Source organism: Wolffia australiana, chromosome 2 (assembly GCF_029677425.1).
Source record: "Wolffia australiana isolate 7733 chromosome 2, ASM2967742v1".
Lineage (NCBI taxonomy): Eukaryota > Viridiplantae > Streptophyta > Magnoliopsida > Alismatales > Araceae > Wolffia > Wolffia australiana.
Window position 1 is genome coordinate 7,140,945 of NC_135836.1, and position 14,803 is coordinate 7,155,747.

The following is a 14,803-nucleotide window of genomic DNA, read 5'->3' on the forward strand; positions in this document are numbered from 1 at the left end:
GAGAACCTCTTGGCACTGACTGAATCGAGGCTATGCATCTTTCCCACCACAATTTAGATGAAATCGTAAGATTTGACGACATCACAAGAACATGAAGTAGATGTATTGATGAGATTAGCACTACATAAGACTTGCCTCGAGGTGTGAGTGCAGATCAATCTGAGACAGTGCTAGCGTATGCACTCTACTGGCCAAAACTATCCCCTGAATTATATTAGCATGTAAAATTTGATATTGAATGCTCAAAGATGAGAATCTAGAGACCCAGGCAAAATGAAAAGGTGAAGATATTATTGACGTACCTGAATAATTTGCTTAAGCTGGAGACGGAAGTCAGAATGTGATAATGAGGAGCCATCCTGTTGCCAAGATATTTCATCATAAACCTTCTAATCCAAGATATTTATTTTATAATTGGCATGCAGAGTAATCACCGCAGGGTGTAAAGATGTTTGGAATGTCACCAACCAATAACATAATGATTCTTTAATTGTCTGCCATTCCCTGAAATAGATATATTTCTTTCCAAATAAAATCTCAAAATAAAGAAGGCGTCGAAGAATTTACAGGCACACAACTGCATAATTTTTCTGAAAAATAAATAGACTAGAACAATAAAAAACTAGGATTAAGAAGAATAAATATGACTATCATAGTGACATCTATGGACAAATCAACAATTATTTCCTCGAATTTATCCATTGGATATTTCATGCCAAATACATAAGATCCAATTCAATTCAATGCATTGTTCTATGACAAATGGACAAGTCTTTTTAATATACCGTGAGTGTGCCTCGCTGAGGTAACATAAATAGTTTCTCAACATAATATCAGAATCCCTGGTAGATCCTCTCAGAGAGGACCATGAAGAGAGCAACCGAGGGCAATGCTTGCCAAGTAAATCTAAAATTGTGAGCCTGACTCCACATTCAATGTAGATTATCGGAGCCTTGTGTAACATATCTGCTATCACTTTCCCCCATTTCTTCTCAGGAGCTTCATCTGATCGTTCACCCAAAAGGAAGTTAAGATTACCTCCATATTGAATAATTAAAATATCATAGAAGTTCAAAAGATATCAGCTGCAGATGCATAGGAGAAACTACCAAAAGAAATTAAGATAAAGAGATGAAAATTGAAAGTCTGAAAAAGAATGCACACTGTCGGCAAATTTGAATTTGATTAAACACTATACTGTTGAAGTGGGCCATCTTCTTCTTGAGACCCACTATTTTTAGTCAGTGCTGGTCCTATCGGGCCATTACTTCATTTATACCTATTGCAGTCTCTCGAAGAAATAGGGTTTTCTACAACAAAAGAGTTAATGATGTTTATAATTTTTGGATCTCCCACTTGACTCTTACGTTTTAAAATCTTTCTCTTCTTCATATATAAAATTTTCAAAAAAAATGAATGAAACAATAGATAAGTCCATATGAGAGGGCTGCCTATAAGTTGTAGATATGGGCCTATACATGAACACAATAAAAATACACTACTTTTGGATGACAAGGGACAGTGCCCAATAAGTCTTTAGGTATTTTTATTCAATCTGTAATCGCCTGTCTTCCTACTAAAGGAAAATGGAATTTTTGTTTAAACATTAAAAGGGACGATCACCCTGATCTTTTTCAAAAAAAAATAGGGACGATCACCTATTGAGTCGGTGACCCTCCCAGTAAAACTTTACAGGCCGATCTCATTCAATCCAAACGTGTTCAAATCCTCCTCTATCCATCCGCAACCCGAGGAAACCACACCACCTTAAGTCCCTCCAACTCCTGGACAGACTGATAGACGCTACTCCAAGACTTACCGAAGAAGGAAGACCAGATCTGGTCAACGGTCGTTTGACCAAACCAAGTGAATTGGGCGGGAACTTCCCGCATAGACCTATAAATAAAGGAGTCTCCAGGTAAAGAATATTGCTTTTCTTGATCTTGAATCCTCAGTCTCAGAGGGGAAGGGTGGAGCTGCGGTCGCGGCTCTGCTATCGGCTTGGAGGGAGGAGTTCTACCTCAAGGAGGGAGGACCGCCAGATCGAGAAGGAGCTCCAGAGGAGGAGGAGTCGTCTGGATCATCTCCAAGATTTATACATTTCCGTTATAACATTGTCAAACTATCCATTTCGGTGGAGAGTGGAACTTCATTGAATTTCTATTTCTTGATACTTCGTATCACAGACCCATCGGTAGAAGCCATCCTTCCCCTGAACAACACCTTGGTCTATGCAGCCATATGGCCCAAAATGCCGTCAGTACCTGCCCACACCTGCGGATTAAGCCCCAAAAACCTCTTTCGAATTCACGTCCCTCAGTGATATCTCTTGGTTGGCCCAAATCGCCTGAGCAAAAAGGGCACTTGAAGAATAACGTGGGCATTCTTCTTCTCTTCTTGAGCATAACACATGTCAAAAATGTATCTGGGTATAGCCTTTCGCAAAAGGCCGAGGTCATTTGTCTTCTCCATAATAGAAGTCAGGCAAAAATTTGAACCTTGATCTGGACTTTTTTCCACCATATTAACCTACATGCACGGATGATTGTCGGGTCCTTTTACCCCTCTCGAATCCTCTGTAAGCCTTTCACACTGAAAAAATGATGTTGACTCATATCCAGCCATCTTTTTTGCTGCACCTTGGGCTTAACTGTGCTAGGGACTGCTGCATGTCTACGGTCTGCAACCCTCTGGTCCGACATGGCACCAACTAAGATCAGGTTCCATACTCCATCCCAACAGACCTGAACCTTTGCATTCGGGCTCGAGTGCATATAAGCGAGGGAATGCTTCATGCAATGTGTGTAGTGGCAACCATGCATCCAATCACTATTGAAATACTGAGCCATCACCTAACTTGGCAGAAATGAAGTCCTGTACCCAGGGGAAGATCTGTCTGAGCCCCTTGGAATGGACCTGCTTTTCTCTCCCAGTGGAACCCCTTGCCATAGTTGTCCCACCGTATTAGAATGGTGAGGTTGTCTTGGAGATTCATAACTAGGAGTGCTGTGCTGTGGTCCCAGCATAGTTGTCCCACATCGTTAGGAGTGCTGTGTTCATATTTAGCATGTGTAAGCCCCCCAATCTCCCAAGTTGATAGGTCAACACACAATGTCCAAGGCAGCCATCGCAAGCCCACGGCTTTCTTCTGGGCCAGATCCTATCTATAAGAATCGTCTCTGTCAGCCAGAACGTTTCTTTCTTTTAGTCATTCCCTTCTTTTATTCATTTCCATTTCAGGTACTTTCTTATATTTGGCCTTCAACTATTAGCCCATGTAAAGGTACAACTTGGCACCTATATAAGCCAAGGAACCCCATTGAAAATATTCATCAAGTTAGTTGTTCATTTTCTTGGATCTCGTTTCTCCTCTCCTCTCTTCCCTTCCCTACAGTGTCATAGAGAAATTGTGGAGAAGAGGGAATTCAAGGTACATTGTTCAACAGTCTCATCATGATATCTGTTGATCTGAGTATTACATGTCTTTATTTTCTCTCTCTTGTTAGCCCATTAAGGGCCCTCTCTAGTCAGCCCATTAGGGCTTCCTATAAAACCCTGTAATCTCTTTCATTTGCTATCAAGAATTGTTCTTTTCTTGTTTACATGGTATCAGAGCCCTAACCCTAACCCTAATCTGGGTTTCTGGCTCGACCTTGCGCTCGATCTTGGCGGTTCTCACGACCGCCTGATCTCGCGCTCCGGTCTCTGCCGTCTCGCTCTGGGCCTCCCAGCGCGCCGCTGTTCTGACGTCCGCCCGTCAGTGTCTTCCGCTCCGCGCCCGGGCGCGCCGCCTCGGCTCGCGCCCTCCGGCTCGCGCGCCCGCTCGCGCCCTCCGGCTCGCGCGCCCGGCGCCAGCGTCCGGCGCGCCGCGTCCGGCGACCGTCGTCCCGCGCCCGCCGTCCAGCGCCGGCCGTCCAGCGACCGTCGTCCAGCGCCCGCCGTCCAGCGACCGCCGTCCGGCTCACCGTCCCGGCGCCCGACGTCTCGGCGCTGCAGTCCCGCTTCGTCGTTCCGCGCCTTCTGACTGTGGTCTACTCTGCTTTCATCATGACGAACCCGGTTGAAGCCCAAACCTCTACTGTCACGCCAGACTCGACGCCGTATCTACGCCACATGCATCTGCGGTGCCTCTCAAGCCCGAATTGGTCGTCCTCCTCTGGACCATCCTCTTTGCCTCGGATGCCTCCGGATGGTATGTTTACTGATTCAATCTCCTACAATGGCGCCATGACGTCCCAGATAACTTTAAAGGGCGTCTCATGCGCCATCTTCTAGAAGACGGACCTTCGGACCGATCCCAAGTATTATGACTGGCTGGACGTTGAGGGGGTAGTTCATCGTTGGCTCTTGGACAGTATTTCACCTAGTGTTAAAGGTGAATTCATGTCTCTAGAGTCGGCTCGGGCGGTCTGGGAAGCAGCACTTGAGAGCCACTCCAAGAAGCACAACATTGCGACTGCACGAATTGGTACATCGGGCCGCTAACTCGCGTCAAGGGGACCGGTCTATCATGGAGTACAGTACGGAGCTCATTTCGTTGTGGAATGAAATTGACTACTACATGCCGCCCGACCCCCATTCGGTGGACCGCCAATATACTCTTCAACTTCGGGTTTTCCAGTTTCTTATGGGACTGAACCCGGAATATGAAGTTGTACGGGCTCAGCTTATTTATCGGGAGACTGGTCCTACCTTCAAGGATGCGCTCCACAGTGTGCGGGTTGAAGAATCCCGCTTTCAGCAGGCCCAGAACTCGGCTTCGGCACTTGTAGCTCATTCCTCTTCGTCTGCACGCCCATCGTCGACTCCACCACCCGACTCTTTGCCACGTGGTCCGACGGCTCGGACGGAGGATTCTCCAAAGGGTGATCCTTCGCTGTTTTGCAATTACTGCAAGCGAGGTCACTCTAAGAAGACGTGCTACAAGCTTCAACGGAAACGCGCACAACCGAGCAACCTTGCTGCAGCCGCCGCCGTCGTGCCCCGGGTCAAGTGCCTATGCTGTACGGTCTTCGCCCGACTAGTGCCTCGCCCGCTAGCTTCACTCCGGAAGAGATGGAGCGTCTACGCCGCTTGCTTGATCCTCCAGTCGTGGGCTCATGCTCCTTGGCCCACGCAGGTATGTCCACCAGTCTTCCCACACCTACATCCCCTCCTGGCCATTCTTTTTCCTCTTCCACTTGGCTTCTTGATTCCGGTGCCACCACCCACATGACCCCAAATCCTCGAGCCTTTCAAACTTATGCACCCGTTTCTGGCTCCTCCAAAGTTAAAACAGCCTCCGGCGATCTTCTCACCGTGGCGGGTATTGGTCGTGTGGCCCTTTCCTCTTTTATGCATTTATCTAAAGTTCTTCATGTTCCTCGCCTTACTCATCATCTTCTCTCCTATCTAGCCTTGTTCGCGACTTGAAACAAGACCTTACCTTCTCTCCTAATTCATGTTTTTATCGTGATAAGGTGTCGGGGAGGACGATTTCCATTGCTGAGGAGCATGAGGGGCTCTATCTTGTTCGTCCTTGTTCGAGTTCTCTTGCTTTTGCTGCTGCGGCAGTTTCCCTTTCGGCTTCCCACGAGCGTTTGTGGCTTCTTCATCGACGTCTCGGCCATCCTTCTTTTGCTACTCTTTATCGTCTCTCTTTCCTAAACTCTTTCAAGGCCATTCTGTGGACCGCTTTGTTTGTACTGCTTGTCGGATTGCCAAACATCATCGTACCACGTATCCTATCTCGTCTTCTCATTCTTCGACCCCATTCTCCCTTATTCACACCGATGTGTGGGGGCGTTCCCCTATTCATAGTACTTCCGGTTCTCGGTGGTTATGCATCTTTATTGACGACGCTACTCGATTCACGTGGGCATATTTCTTGAAGAACAAATCGGAGATATCTCGTGTCATTCCTCAATTTTACTCCCTTATCCAAACTCAATTCTCTATATCCATTCGTCGCTTCCGCTCCGACAATGCTAAAGACCACGCTAACACCACGTTAAGCACCTTCTTCCAAGACAAAGGCATTATCCATGAAACTTCTTGTCCCTATACACCACAGCAAAATGGCGTTGCGAAAGAAAATTCCGTCACATCTTTGAAATGACTCGAGCCTTATCTTCCATATGCATGTGCCCAAGTATTTTTGGGGGAAGCCGTCTCCACCGCCATCCATCTTCTTAATCGCCTTCCATCTCGAGTGCTTGACTACTCCACTCCCATTGACCGTCTTCAGCATTCCTTTCCAACTCTCTCTCTCGAACTCATCTTACTCCTCGTATTTGGATGTGTATGCTATGCGCCCAACCACCAACTTGGTCGTGATAAACTGGATCCCGTGCTATCAAGTGTGTGTTTGTTGGCTATTCTTCCACCCAAAAAGGCTATTTATGCTATCATCCACCCTCTCGTCGGTTCGTCGTCACCAAAGATGCCACGTTTGATGAATTGCTTCCCTACTATTCCTCCTCCTCTCCTGAACCTTCATCGTCCCCATCTCCCTCTGATCCACTCGAATTCCTCATCCTCGTCCCTCGTCCCTCTTCACCGGCCCCGCCCGACGTGTCTCCGCCTGTTGCTCCTCCAGCAATTGTGCCTCCCGACCCGCCTCCGGCCGCCGTCTCAGTCCCTCCTGTGGAGCCTCCTCCAATATCTGCTCCTGCGCTCGACCCTTCTGCTGCACCTTCTTCGATTCCTCCGCTCCCTATCCGTCGCTGCCCGCCTGAAAAACGCTACGGTATTACCCTTGCTCGTCGCAAGCCTCGGCTTCCTTCTTCGTCTCCTGCTGCCCCGTCTCCCTCAACCTCCACCCCTCCTGCCACCTCCTCATTAGCCGTGCTGCCCTCTTCCCGTTCCTCTCCCCTCTATCCGTTGGCAGAATCTATCTCCTCTCATCGCCTCTCACCCTCTTATCATGCCCTTCTCACCTCCCTTGATGCCACTTCCCTTCCCAAGACGGTGGACATTGCCCTTTCATTTCCGCATTGGCGTCAGGCCATGGCGGAAGAACTTCAGGCTCTTGCTCACAATGAAACGTGGGATCTGGTTCCTCTACCGGCCGGGAAGCATCTCGTGGGTAGCCGTTGGGTGTATGCTGTGAAGCATAATTCTGACGGTTCTATTGAGCGCCACAAAGCCCGGGTTGTGGCACAAGGGTTCACTCAGAAACATGGCATTGATTATCAGGAGACCTTTGCTCCCGTCGCCAAGCTGAATACTGTGCGGATCTTATTGGCCCTTACTACGGATCGGGGCTGGATTTTGCAACAATATGATGTGAAGAATGCTTTTCTGCATGGAGAGTTGACTGAGGAGATCTACACGGCATTACCTCTTGGCTACACTTCCTTAGTGCCATCGTCTCCGCAGTCTGTTGTCTGTCGCCTGAAGAAAGCATTATATGGCTTGAAGCAATCTCCTCATGCCTGGTTTGGTCGTTTCACGACGGCCATGCAGCGTCGTGGATACCGTCAGTGTAATGGTGATCACACCCTTTTCTACCGTCATTCCACGTCAGGGGGAGTTGCTATTCTTCTTGTGTACGTGGATGACATCATTATTACGGGTGATGATACGACGACCATTATTGAGCTGACTATGTATCTCTCGTCGGAATTTGCTATTCGCCATCTTGGCCCTTTGAGGTACTTTCTTGGCATAGAGGTGGCCTATTCTTCCAGCGGGATCTTTATTTGTCAGAGAAAGTATACGGTGGACCTTCTCTGTGAGCTTGGAAAGGAGGACGCCAAGCCTGCTTCGACACCGATTGATGCGAACCATCGACTTGGTGCCGATGCGGATGAGGAGCTTGCTGAGCCTGGCCCATATAGAAGACTTGTGGGAAAACTGCTTTATCTCACCCACACTCGCCCGGACATTGCATATTCAGTGGGTGTTCTGAGTCAGTTCATGCAGACTCCTCGCATGAGCCATTTTCATGCTGCTCATCGTCTCCTCCGTTTCCTGAAGGGCACCATTGGCCGTGGATTATTGTTTTGTCGCCATACCGGCCTGCGTCTTGAAGTCTACACCGATGCAGATTATGCCGGCTCTGTGGTTGATCGTCGGTCCACATCTGGTATTGCACCTTCTTGGGCGGCAATCTGATTACTTGGAGGAGCAAGAAGCAGAAAGTGGTCTCTCGATCGAGTGCTGAAGCGGAGTTCCGTGCCCTTGCGCATGGTCTGTGTGAAGCACTTTGGATTACCCAGCTTCTTCGTGAGCTACGGTGTCCAGTTCCCTCTCCTGTCCAGCTGTTCTGCGACAACAAATCGGCGATTAGCATTGCTCATGACCCCGTTCAGCATGACCGTACAAAGCACATCGAGATCGATCGCCATTTCATCAAAGAGAAGCTTGAATCGGGAGATTTTTGCACGCCTTATGTTCCGTCCGCTGAACAGCTTGCAGATATCTTCACCAAAGGGCTTCATGCCCCTAGGTTTGAGGAGCTCTGTTCCAAGCTGGGTGTGGATAACATCCACGCTCCAGCTTGAGGGGGAGTGTTGATCTGAGTATTACATGTCTTTATTTTCTCTCTCTTGTTAGCCCATTAAGGGCCCTCTCTAGTCAGCCCATTAGGGCTTCCTATAAAACCCTGTAATCTCTTTCATTTGCTATCAAGAATTGTTCTTTTCTTGTTTACAATATCTAGCCTTTTCCCAATGCCCGTGGACATCTCCATTATGAATTGCAACAACATCAGGTGTCCCCCCCGGCAACACCTTGGCTAGCCACCCTACCTTTTCACCAGTCACTTCCTCGTTCTCCCAGATGTCTGACACTTACCAGATAAAGACATAGAGCCCACATCACCAGAGTTAGTACCAAAAACAAGGACAGAGCTTCCTGCAGCCCTCATAAAACATGATGATTCATTATCTTAAGGAGTTTTAGAATAGTTTTGTTTGGATGATTCAATTATTGAATAATGAATTGGCGTTTGTTTGAGTAAAATAATGAAATTTTTATTCAATTTTCAAATATGCAGATGAATTTACACGAATTTCACAGGATATATCCAATTTTCAAGGATTCAAAATGAAGATTAAGTATCTTTTCTTTTAGTCAAAAGAAAATTCATTTTAATCCACATATACTTTTCATAGAAGCTGAAACAGTTCTGCCGTCAACGTTCATGCCAAGAAAAGCTCCAAAGCCCCTTACTGTCATGAAATATGCAATTAAATTATCATTGGAGACCTGATAGTTTAGCTTCGAAGCTCACTAGCAATGAATGTGGCAGCCATTGATGTCCCAATACACGTTGATTCTTCTTCAAGAACTAAAGATGATAACTGAAGAGGAAGACAAACTAAGAGGCGACACATGCAACATACTTCAGCACGTGTGAGATCAATAACCCTGAGAAAAGAGCAGGAAAATTCTGAGTCATTTGAAGATTTGCAGTTGTGGGGAGAAACCAAAGGGGTGCTCAGCAGGATCAGGCCAGCTGATCAGAGGGGAGATCTTCACCAGGCAGAGGGGATATCTCCACCAGCACATCTCCGTTATCCACTATCTTTTTTTTTTTGAAGAAAATAAGGAAGACCACCCGGAGCGCGGTGGTCAACCTGATGCTATTAAAATATGAAGCTGTGTACAATCCATTTACAAAATGACCAAAATGGTCTGCCCTTCACCTCCCCCCAAACCAAAAAATTATTAGCGCCTTAACATCCTGAATGCCATTCTCCATGGAAGCCTTCTTCCCCTTGAATACCACTTCATTATGGTGCAGCCATATCACCCAGAGCACCGGTAGGAATCTACCCCAATCCAGCTAGCTCCTGTATCTACCGTCACCAGCTGAGGCTCAAAATGCCTCATTGGAGGACACATTCACCCCCCCCTAACTGCTGTGACGCCCATATTCCCTGGGGAAGGGACATGTGAAGAATAAGTGGGAGCAGTCTTCATCGTTTCTGGCGCACATAGGGCACTCTGTGGAAGCCGTGGGGACCCATCTATTGCGTAGGACTCTTGTAACTAATCGTAGTCGCCTCAACAACCAACTGAAGAGCCTCACCTTGAGAGGGACTTTTTGTTTCATCAACATGGAGCATGTGGTGCTGGTTGCTAAATCCTCCAGCGCTTCCCCTCTGATCTTTATATAGGCCTCCTTTACAGAAAAGGATGTCCCTTGCCACACCCATCCATCACATGACTCCCTCGCCGGGCTAAGATGTAGGAGGACTTGTTGCATCCTCATTAACTCCAAAAACTGTGGCTCTGATAAGGCCCCTGCCATGGTTGGGGTCCAAGCTCCCTCCCAACACTCACAGGCTGTAGCGTGCGGGTTTCCACACCAGTGCAAAAATTCTTGGGAATTCTAGTTTCAGGATGCCTTTATTGGACCAGTTTTCTGTCCAGAAAAAAAAATCAGCACCATCTCCCAATTTGGCATAAAAAAACTTGTGAATACACGGTATGGCTTGACATAGACCATGCCAAAATGGAGACTCCCCTCGAGTTTTTGCCCAATGCCTATCCCAATCAATCTCTGAGCCATATCTGTCCCTCCATATCTGTCCCTCAGTACACTCAAGACCAGGTCCTCTTCTGCTGATGCAAGTCTTACCACCCATTTGGTCAATAATGACAAATCCATGGATTCTAGGTGGAGGATCCCCAAACCCCCCTGTTTCATGGGTCTGCATGATACTTTCCACAAGACCAGATGCACCCCCTTGTGCTCCTCATGTTCATTGCCTCCCCAAAAGAACCTTTTCAGCAATCCATCCAAATCTTTTTCTACACCCTTTGGCATCTTAAAGACCAAAAGATAGAAAACTGGGATTGCTGAGAGTACCGATCTACATCACCAGACGACCCCCTTTTTGATAGCACTCTGTTCTGCCAACCTTCCTATCTACTCTCTTCATTTTCTGGATCTCACATTCTCTCATTTCTCCTCATAGTTCAAAATCCAGATCAAGAATCTGGAGGTTATTGAATGATCAAGTGTTTTCTTGGTACGAAACTGACATCCATTGTTGTGAGAAGCTAGCAACAGCAATTGCCACACCAAGGACAACAGCAAATGCCAACTCAAAAGCTGACATTCACTCTTTGAGAACAATAAAATTGAATTCACTTGCACTTAATTTGTATCTAATAAGAGAGGAGTATAACCAGAATAAAGAAATGGAAATTAGTTTGGCGATTACACATACCAAAAGCATTAGCCAGAAATATAAATATAGAAATATGATGCAGAAGTCTCTGACGTTGTGCTGGACGTTCCTTCCACGTATCTAATCATAAGTGGGGAAAATAGCAGACTTTACTTCAGTTTGAGTTGGAACACCACATATGTGAGTGCATTGCATATAAGGAAATTTACCAAGTCGATGAAGAATATCGAGGAACCCTTGAAAATTCCATGATGACATTGCCTCAATAAGTTTCCTACTGTACTTGGCCTTCTGCAGGGTATCATTCAGATTCAATCCTTCGAGCCAAGTAGACTGAAAATCATTAAGATAAATTGTAGCCACAGTCTTCTCCACACAAGTTCAAAAAGCCGAAAAGAGGAATGAAATTCAATACACAGCACACACCGAGAATAAACCAGCATCGAAGAGTTTTTCCACCTGGATAACAACCTGCTCAAGGCACTCAAGATCTTTTACAGATAAGCTAAAAGCATTGATCTCTAGTTTCACCTTGGCCAGCATCCTGCACAAAAATAGTATTGAAATACCAGATAAAAACTGAACATCACAAGGCACTAATTCCAAAACTGACAATATTTTCCACAGACAAAGGGCAATATTCTTGCGGTGAAAAATCCAAAGGATCTCAAAAGGAAATAATCAGATTTGGTGCATTTTAAACTCTCCCTGTCCAACAGCTCATCCAGTACTTTAGCCTCCTACATAGAGCTTAAAACTTTGAACATACAATGCTCTCCAAAGAGCAAGCATAGGAACAATTCCAAAAGCTTATCCTTGAAATAACTCCTCCAGAATACCTTTAAAAAGATTAAAGAGCCATCAGGGGAAGTGGGGGGAGGGGAGGGAGAGGAATATCATGAATTGAAAATATATATCTTATAAATTACAAGTATGATCATGGGCGGATAGCATGAAACAAACCCTCGTTTTTTCCTTGGCAAGTAGACATTTTAAGATTAAACCATATCCACTTTTTTATGCACACATAAAAGACTGACTTTTTGTTACTGCTCGATGAGTGCACATCAAAAGCTTATCCTTGAAATAACTCGTCCAGAATACCTTTTAAAAGATTAAAGAGCCATCAAGGGGGGGGAGGGGTGGGGGGGAAGGGAGGGGGAGGGGAGGGAGAGGAATATCATGAATTGAAATATATGTCTTATAAATTACAAGTATGATCATGGGAAGATAGCATGAATCAAACCCTCGTCTTTTCCTTGGCAAGTAGACATTTTACGATTAAACCATATCCACTTTTCTATGCACACATAACTGACTTGACTTTTTGTTACATCAAAACCATATGAAGTCTTACCATGAGGTCAAATTCTAGCTCTTCCAGAGAGGTATCCTGCTGATTATTGAAGTATGTCCTTTGGAGATACACTACTTTCCTTAAGGTCTTAGATCCATCTTTTAGGGGACACATTATGCCTTAAAAATTTTATATCTCCGTATGTGCTCTCCATGCAGAGAGAACAAATCTTCTAACCCCTCCGACACAACTATCCAGGTATTTTTTTTCTCTTATGGAAATAAGTGTGATACACTACCTCTCTTTTCGCTTATCACATTTTATGTGTCTGTCGCTGATTGCATGATCAAGAAGAATAAAAACCAAGTTTCTTTATTGAGTCAACACCAAAAGAGCATTTGAATTCGTATATCAATTTTTAAAGAAAACCGAACGTTTTAAACAAACTTCATCCAGGGATACTGTTTCTTAAAAAAAAACTTGAACCTTTTTAAGAAACTTCATCCAGTGATACGGTTTCACCATATTCTTATAATTACAAAGAAAATGGACTAAAATTAGGTAGAAGTAACGTCCTTCATCTCAGGTGCTGGCTTCTAAACATAAACTCGTTTAGCAATATTAAGACCTTCTTCGTGTTAGATTTTCTTGGTTGTTGGTAGTTTCCCCATTTTTAGGTATAATTTAGAACACGTTTGGCTTTTCTTGAAAGAATTTCATGATCTTCCATTAATTATTCTTCGATTTCATACGATTTTTCTTCAAAATCATCTTTTATATTGTCTGATCATATAGAAAACCAACATCCATGGCACAATATGTGAATGAAGAATGAAAATGATACCTTCTAAATTGCGATAAGTGCCCTTTGATCCGAGGGTTCTGTCTCAATATCTCATCCAACATCATTAAGCTGCTCATCCCCTCAGCCAAACTTTCAAAAATACACCGGAGAAAGATATTGTTCATCGACATACATGGCCTCATGTACTTGTCTTGTCGGGAATATAATGAATTCAACTGCTGAAGCAAATTTCTATTGACAGCGGCCATCCGGCTGACTGTCTCGTACAAATCCATGAAAAGAGACAGAGACTGACCAACTGCCTGCTGCGGTTCTCCTTCCAGAAGCACTTCCTTGGAGGTTGATCTGTGCCCAAACAATATCAATCTTTTATACAATCTTCTGGAAGCCTGAAAATATTCGATCCTTCATCAGATCATTTCGAAAAATCAAACGAATCAGGAACAAAATAACGCGGGGAATTCGATCCCTCACGTGAAGACGGAGTTTAGAAATCTCGATGCAGTCGTAGGATAGAACAATCAAGAATTTCTCCAGGTCAACGATATCGCAATCGATCATTGAGTGGATCCCAGAATGCTCCAATGGTTCAATGCGAATTTCAACCGGTCGAGAGTTCGCGCCGCGAGAATCTGCAGCGAGGGAACAAGAAACCCCGTATAGATTGCTAATAAGCTCCTGACTCCGGCCTCGCCAACCTTCGACGGCCCTGCGAAGCTTCTCGTGCTGCTCTTCCAGCTCCGCTGATGCAAAAATACGAAGAAAAAGAGCTGAATTAGGCAATTACTATACCATAAAACGTTCATCTGAAGAAGGAGAATCCAGAAACGCACACGACATGATCGTCTCGTTCAAATCTCTCGATGAACTTTCAGAAATTCATGCCTACGCAGTGCTCCCGAAGAACTTTCATGAATTCATGCAATAACAATTGAAGAACACTGTTAAATGCCACTAGCTGAGGCTAGAAAGCCCATTATTAGCCCCCAAAATCTAAATGGGCCAAGCCCATTTAAGGGTTTGGCACGTGCCGGGGAATCGATCTGATCGATCAAATGTTCAATTCGATATAGGGAACGGTACGTCCAAGACGTGATGCCCCGGAAGTGACAGGACTGATGATGATCCGTGACGGACGGTGACGTGACGAAAGTTTCATCACCTCACCGTCCCATCACACGTCCTAGGATTTCAGAAAAATCCGTCATGTTCGCGTCACCGTCGTGGTTTGCGGCATCGCCGTCATGCCCCCATCACCGGACGGCATCACCGTCACGTGTGACAGGAAAAACAGCCATGCGGAGGAGAGAGAATTAGATGGGCATATCTCCAATTGTCTTTGGACAGTATCCTTTTGCGCATGTGAATTAATGCAGGGCCTTTTCCGCAAAATGCCAAGAAATTGAGTTAGCGACACCACGTGGCAAAATCTCAGCCGTCGAAAAGCTTAAATATAAATGTTTTTAAGCTTTTTTGGTCATTTTTAAAAATCTGTCATGGCCGTCATCCATGATGGCCGTCCCGTCACGTCACTCGTCCGAGGCCCCCCGTCACCGTCGTGTTACTGTCATGCCC

General features: G+C 45.5%; 1 protein-coding gene across 1 annotated transcript; it reads right to left on the reverse strand.

Annotated features, from left to right (window-relative positions):
- Positions 1-6: 6 nt before the first annotated feature.
- LOC144716664 (uncharacterized) lies at positions 7-14,170 on the reverse strand. The gene is made up of 10 exons (XM_078591863.1): positions 14,062-14,170; positions 13,703-13,971; positions 13,268-13,617; positions 11,553-11,670; positions 11,336-11,459; positions 11,166-11,246; positions 786-1,005; positions 303-359; positions 136-204; positions 7-38 (listed from the first exon to the last, which is right to left on the reverse strand). The coding sequence occupies exons 1-9, from the start codon at positions 14,066-14,068 to the stop codon at positions 198-200; spliced, it is 1,233 nt and encodes a 410-aa protein (XP_078447989.1). The 5' UTR covers positions 14,069-14,170; the 3' UTR covers positions 7-38; positions 136-197.
- Between the last annotated feature and the right edge of the window lie 633 nt (positions 14,171-14,803).

Excerpts from the sequence above, each read along its gene's own strand:
- LOC144716664 (XM_078591863.1), bottom strand. Across the intron at positions 11,247-11,335 it reads CGATATTCTTCATCGACTTG|ATACGTGGAAGGAACGTCCA; the intron begins GTAAATTTCCTT and ends ACTTATGATTAG. Across the intron at positions 360-785 it reads CTCAGCGAGGCACACTCACG|GATGGCTCCTCATTATCACA; the intron begins GTATATTAAAAA and ends TCTTGGCAACAG.